Genomic DNA, 6,326 nt, shown 5'->3' on the forward strand with positions numbered 1-6,326 from the left:
AGGAAATTAACCTTTTTATAATTAAACCTTTCTCATTCTCACCCGCTCTCGTCCGCCCCCCACCCCCCCACACACACATATACAGGGGGGAATGTACGTATTCCAGCTGATGGACCACTACACTGCTGTGGTGTCTCTCATGTTCCTGGCCTTCTTTGAGGTCCTCGCTGTCTGCTGGGTTTTTGGTAATAACCTCACCTTCTCTCCCCTTATGATGAAATTCAACAGCCTGTTGTGTATTTATACAATCAAGTAAAAACACTTTGCTTTATAGACAGTATGTATGTCTGAGTAAATGTAAGTATTTAATGCAATGTGTTATTGCAGGACTGCGGCGGATGACCATCGTGATCAAGAGGATGTTGGGAAAGGCTCCCAACATCTATTTCTGCTCCTGCTGGATGTTCTTCTCCCCTGTGCTGGTCATGGTGAGTGCTATGGCCAACTCATGTCTTTTTGATGACGATGGTGATGAGGACAGTTAACGTAATGACGGTGATGAGGATTAGTAGTGATAGCCGTACCTAAGACTTTATGATCCATTCGTTGTATTAGAGGTTTCATCCAAGTGTAACCTTCTCCCCTGCAGTGCATTCTGATCTCCAGCATCGTCCAGTACACACCCGCTCGCTATGGGAAGTCATACACATACCCTGTCTGGGCAGAGGTGGTGGGCTGGGGAATCTCCCTGGTCTCCATCGTTTGGATCCCCCTGGGAGCGCTGCATGAGATCTGCAGAAATAAGGGCACACTGATGCAGGTGAGCATCTGTTCAGTAAACCAAACAAAACATGCATACTGATACATATATACTTTTAGATCACAGATACTGTTTTAGCATCGTGCATACATACTGAACAAGTACACTGGTACTCACACATATACACACAGTCACGCACACACTCATACACAAATCAATAAATCAAATGTATTTTATAAGGCCCTTTTTACATGAGCAGTTGTGATTTACAGATACCCAACCTTAAAACCTCAAAGAGCAAGCGATGCAGATGCACGGTGGCTAGGACATACTCCCTATAAAGGCAGAAACCTAGAGAGGAACAAGGCTCTGAGGGGAAATACTCCCTATAAAGGCAGAAACCTAGAGAGGAACAAGGCTCTGAGGGGAAATACTCCCTATAAAGGCAGAAACCTAGAGAGGAACAAGGCTCTGAGGGGAAATACTCCCTATAAAGGCAGAAACCTAGAGAGGAACAAGGCTCTGAGGGGAAATACTCCCTATAAAGGCAGAAACCTAGAGAGGAACAAGGCTCTGAGGGGAAATACTCCCTATAAAGACAGAAACCTAGAGAGGAACAAGGCTCCGAGGGGAAATACTCCCTATAAAGGCAGAAACCTAGAGAGGAACAAGGCTCCGAGGGGAAATACTCCCTATAAAGGCAGAAACCTAGAGAGGAACAAGGCTCTGAGGGGTGGCCAGTCCTCTTCTGCCATTGCCGAGTGGAGATTATATGGCCATTAAGGACAGATTGTTCTTCAAAATGTTTATAGGTGACCAGCAGGGTGAAATAATAACCACAGTGGTTATAGAGGGTGCAGCAGTTCAACACATCAGGAGTAAATGTCAGTTGGCTTTGAGCGAGAGAGAGAGAGAGCGAGAGAGACTGTGAGAGAGCGAGAGCGACTCAACCGAGGGGACTGTGAGAGAGAGCGTCTCAACCGAGGGGACTGTGAGAGAGAGCGACTCAACCGAGGGGACTGTGAGAGAGAGCGACTCAACCGAGGGGACTGTGGACAGGGACATCCATGAGTTGTAAGGCCAAGTAGTCCTAAGGCCCCGGTCCCCCGGGAGAGGAGAGGGAGACATATATTTGATACTGTACATTTATCCCACATGGCAGTCATATAAATATGTTCTGGGCATTGGCAGAAACCGTAGAAGTTAAACTATGTATTTGACTCTGAACCTCTTCTTTTATCGATTCTCTGTGCCCCCAGAGGATAAAAACAGCCATGACTCCTACAATAGAGTTGGACCCCGTCAACCATCTACCAGAGAAGGAGAGAGTGGACATCCCGGAGTCTGTTGTCTTTATCACTCATCTGTGAACAGGGACAAAAGCACTGTGTCTAGGTTCGTGAGTCACAGTGACTGTGTGAGTCCTCTATTAGGATAGGGAGGTGGGGAGGTTGTTGGGTAGTTTATGTAAATAACTTCAAGTATTTATTCTATGAATCACTGATACCATGACACCTAACCTATAGTGAAATAGACAGGGTAAACAGTCAAGGTAAAACCATAGGTTACTGACCTCAAAGATGTCCTTCAAGTGCCATGACATGTCCTTGCCCGGAAGCACTTTATTGCCTTACAGGTACTGGATACCCAGGTGCTTATAATACAAACATTACAGGGTAGCCTACTCTGACACTTACAAACATATTAATAAAAACGATGAAAACAATTAAGTTAAGCATTTTGATAAAATACCGGTTGGAGTCTATTCATTGTCATGTCTTTATAGCAATTTGCTTTCCAAACAGTTTTTCCGCGATTGTATTTTTTTAAGTATTGCGATATGCCTGGCTGGGTCTCTGCTTGTTTTAAATTGCATAGCCTACAGTCGGAAGGGCCAGAAATTTGGGCAGCGAGCGCTGCAAATACCAAATAGGCTAGATTATTGTTGAGTTGCAACTGTCAGTGAAAAAGCAGAGACCCAGCCAGGCATATCGCAATATTTAAAAAAATACAATCGCGGAAAAACTGTTTGGAAAGCAAATTGCTATAAAGACATGACAATGAAGAGACTCCAACCGGTCTTTTAGTTATAAAAATGCTTAACTTAATTGAGCGAACAGTAGCCCATCTTATTGGAAGCAGCGGAGAACATCAGCCATATCCCAGGTGAGTAAGAAGCTATTGATCCTCCGAATCATGCTTCCTGGTGTAGCCTATTTTGAATGATTTTATATTTTTTTGTGTTGACAGGATCAAGCTAATTAGGCTATATCATTTTGGCAATTTAATTAAATGTACTTTAGGGATAGCTTAGCTTCCCATAGCCTTTTGTACACGCCGCCTATGCCTTTTAATGTGGCATAAACACAACGTTTTCATCTAATTGTCAAACAATGACTTAACAACGGCGCTCTAGTAGGCTACACGCGCACGCACATTCGTCCAATCCAAACCCCATCAGTGCAACCGCAATTTGATGAATGGAAAGAGACATCTGTTATAAAACATCTACGTGTATTGTAATGACGTTCTGTGATTGTCATTAGGCCTACACTTGTAGCCTGAATTGATGCATCCACTGTTGTCCACGCGCGCCTCAGTGTCCGCCACTCATCTCCGCCTTTACAAAGTGGAGGCTAAGTGTTCTCCTCAAACCACAATGCAATTTGGCGCATATACCACCCAGTTTCAAGTCAAATCGTAAATTGTTCATGCTGCTGACATGCAGTAATGTTAAATAATGGTGTAATAGGCTCACGTTTTACTAGTACGGCGTACCCCCAATATTTAATTTGCCAGGACGCGGTACCGCCTTACTTTCACCCCTGATTATGATATGGTAAAACATCATATTCATCATGCCACAAGACTATTCTCTCCGGAGGACAACTCGTCCCTCTGGTAATCTCTTCAATCAGCTATTCTCTCCGCTGGACCTAACACATTGTGTCTACCAACATAAATTGACGAACAATTTTCACCAAATGTAAAAGCCAATGTAGCCAATACACACACACGGCATAGCCTCCGATAGCGGCATATTTCATATCATCCGAAAAAAATGACACACTGATCAACTCAGCTCAGCCTTAGACCGATGACGCATCCACAGTTACAACCAATCGGTGGCTGCTCAATGCAACAAATGATGGCTAGGCAAATCAGCGAGAAAACAAACCTTTTCCCTTTCACCAGATCGATTACATGGACTAAGGTCCACATTGAATCAACATAGTCACCTTGTGGCCAAGGTTTTTACTCACAGTGAGGTCAGATGAGGCTCAGGTGAATATTGATCAACAAAGTAAAAATCCCTCGTTCTGCCCCTGAACAAGGCAGTTAACCCACTGTTCCTGGTAGGCTATCATTTTAAATAAGAATTTGTTCTTAAAACTGACTTGCCTAGTTAAATAAAGGTTTTAAAAAATATATGCAATTAGATGTATAGAGGTTAACTGTGAGGAAGGAAACCACTGCAGTGCTGCTATGACATCCGTTAGTGGGGAGAGTCCAATGTTCTGACATCATTCATCAGCAGTTTTTACACTTGAATGGACTTTGAAGTTTTGGGGTTCTGGTTGGAGTTTTCTATTTTACTTGCTCTGCCAAAGTGTGTGCCTCAGTTGTGTGTCTTTGTGTTTGTTACAACAATGACAATTGGATCTCAGCTTTACAAGGAGTGCCTTTTATCATTAAAAGATCCAATGACATTGGAATTGTCATGGACTATCGGACTGAAAGGCTCAAAGAAAGAAATATGATTAGACATGATTTAGATGGTAAAATGTATGAAATAAATACAATGGGGTCTTTTGAGGGGTCACATAAATATGTGACTAAGTGAAGATACATTTGCCACCTGCCACAAGTGCCATGTATCAAAAATATTGATTTTGGATTGTCAATACTTTGATGAAAATACCCAAAATATAGAGATTATCACCAACCCATCTTAAGGATCATTAAAACATTCACACAATTATAATTTAGTGTTAACTCTCTTTTGATATAAAACAAGATCAAATTCCCATTTAGTTAGCTGTTTAGATGCATTTTGTGTCTGTTTGTCAAACAGCATTTAGTTTTGACTAATTCGTTTATGATGACAATCGTCTATTTCTACCATTGCACAAACCACAATAAGGGGTTAAAAATATAATCATGCCTGATTTTTGTTATTCTATGCAATTGTATGGTTGTCACAAAATGCGGGGTTACTGCTGCTGGTTGTTTTTTATTCATTATCCTCATACATTCAAACCAAATATTTTATACATTTAATTTATTTTCAAATGTTTTTTGTTGTGTCAAACAAAATAACAAACACACTGTTACTATTTCTCCATTAAGTTCTCCATGGTGGTACTACTTTAAGAAATGTTTATGCTCATATTACACTTTTAAAATAGCAACTTTCTCCTTTTTTAAAATTGATTTAGCATTTAATAATTTCTCTTTTTATTTACATGTATCTTGTTTAAAGTGTACTTTCAGTTTGACTTATTTTTTTACATCTGAAACTTTGAAAAATAAAATTTGATTCATAATACCTGTTTATCACGCAGAGCTATTTGTGTCAAATAAAGAACATTATTGGCAAATATGTTTTGATTTTTACGAGCCCTTTCAATTCATCAATGTGTCTCTTCTGAAGAGCATAATTTAACAGTAGATGGCAGCAATGTACAGACAGTAATAATATGCAGCTCAGGGGCATGTTGCCATCCAGGCCAGTACAAATGTCTATGATTATTCTTAACAAGAATTTCTATGTACATCAGCTTATGTTAATACAATTTTGAAAATATATAAGGAATTCCACAACTAAAAATGATAAACTAATTCAAGCTTTTTTAGTCACTTGTATAGAGAAGGTGATAACTACAAGCTAGTACTAATACGCTCAGTACACATTTTTAGCAGACCGCAATCCTATAGTATACCCTACCTCAAACTAGTGGACATTTTTCAGCACTTTGGACAAATATTGTATACTATAGTTATAATTTGGTGTGCAAACAGACAGCTGAATGGATCTGGTTTCCTGCTTGCAGTAATGCACTCACCAAATCTTATTTTTAATTGATCTAATTAGTCATTGTGAAGAATTATTGGCATAATTGAGCACAAATCCATTTCCATTCTTCATTTGAGAATGTTTTATTGCACACTGCAGGAATCCCACAGGGACAGATCTGTGCATGGAGAGCGGGAGTCAGAGCAGAGCCTATTTGACTGTAATGCCTTTGGAGGTAGGTAGTTAATTAGCCTCACAGTGGAGCAGTGAGCAGGGTCAGTACCATAGGCCTGCAATGTGATCGATATCCCCCTTCCTGCCCCCTTCGTGACATAAATGTATGGCAGTCACTAAATTACTGCTGGCGGGCTGCTAGGTCAATGGCCATAGACTTCTGCAGCCAATGTGGCAGGAAAGGGTGGACAGTATTGTATGTGGGACTGTCTGGTGTGATGGAAGAGGAGGTTTTTAAACGATGCGCCTCTGGTAAAAGTGGAACAGCATCTGGGAGGAAAAAATCAACTAGCACACTGGTATTCTTGAATAGTTCAGAGCACATCTGCTTTCTCAGCCTCTCAGCCCATCTGATTAGCATGGCCTCAGACCCCC

At 41.0% G+C, this 6,326-nt stretch overlaps 1 protein-coding gene across 1 annotated transcript in view; it reads left to right on the forward strand.

The window, feature by feature from the left end:
- The window catches only part of LOC115140113 (sodium- and chloride-dependent GABA transporter ine-like), a 54,126-nt gene extending 48,825 nt beyond the window's left edge, over positions 1-5,301 (forward strand). The window contains exons 10-13 of the mRNA XM_029678227.2: positions 86-185; positions 328-428; positions 590-760; positions 1,960-5,301. Coding sequence (XP_029534087.1) covers positions 86-185; positions 328-428; positions 590-760; positions 1,960-2,070 — 483 coding nt within the window. The 3' untranslated portion in view covers positions 2,071-5,301. The remainder of the gene's footprint in view (positions 1-85; positions 186-327; positions 429-589; positions 761-1,959) is intronic.
- The last annotated feature ends 1,025 nt before the right edge of the window (positions 5,302-6,326 follow it).

The sequence above is a fragment of the Oncorhynchus nerka genome, linkage group LG13, assembly GCF_034236695.1.
Source record: "Oncorhynchus nerka isolate Pitt River linkage group LG13, Oner_Uvic_2.0, whole genome shotgun sequence".
Classification (NCBI taxonomy): Eukaryota; Metazoa; Chordata; class Actinopteri; order Salmoniformes; family Salmonidae; genus Oncorhynchus; species Oncorhynchus nerka.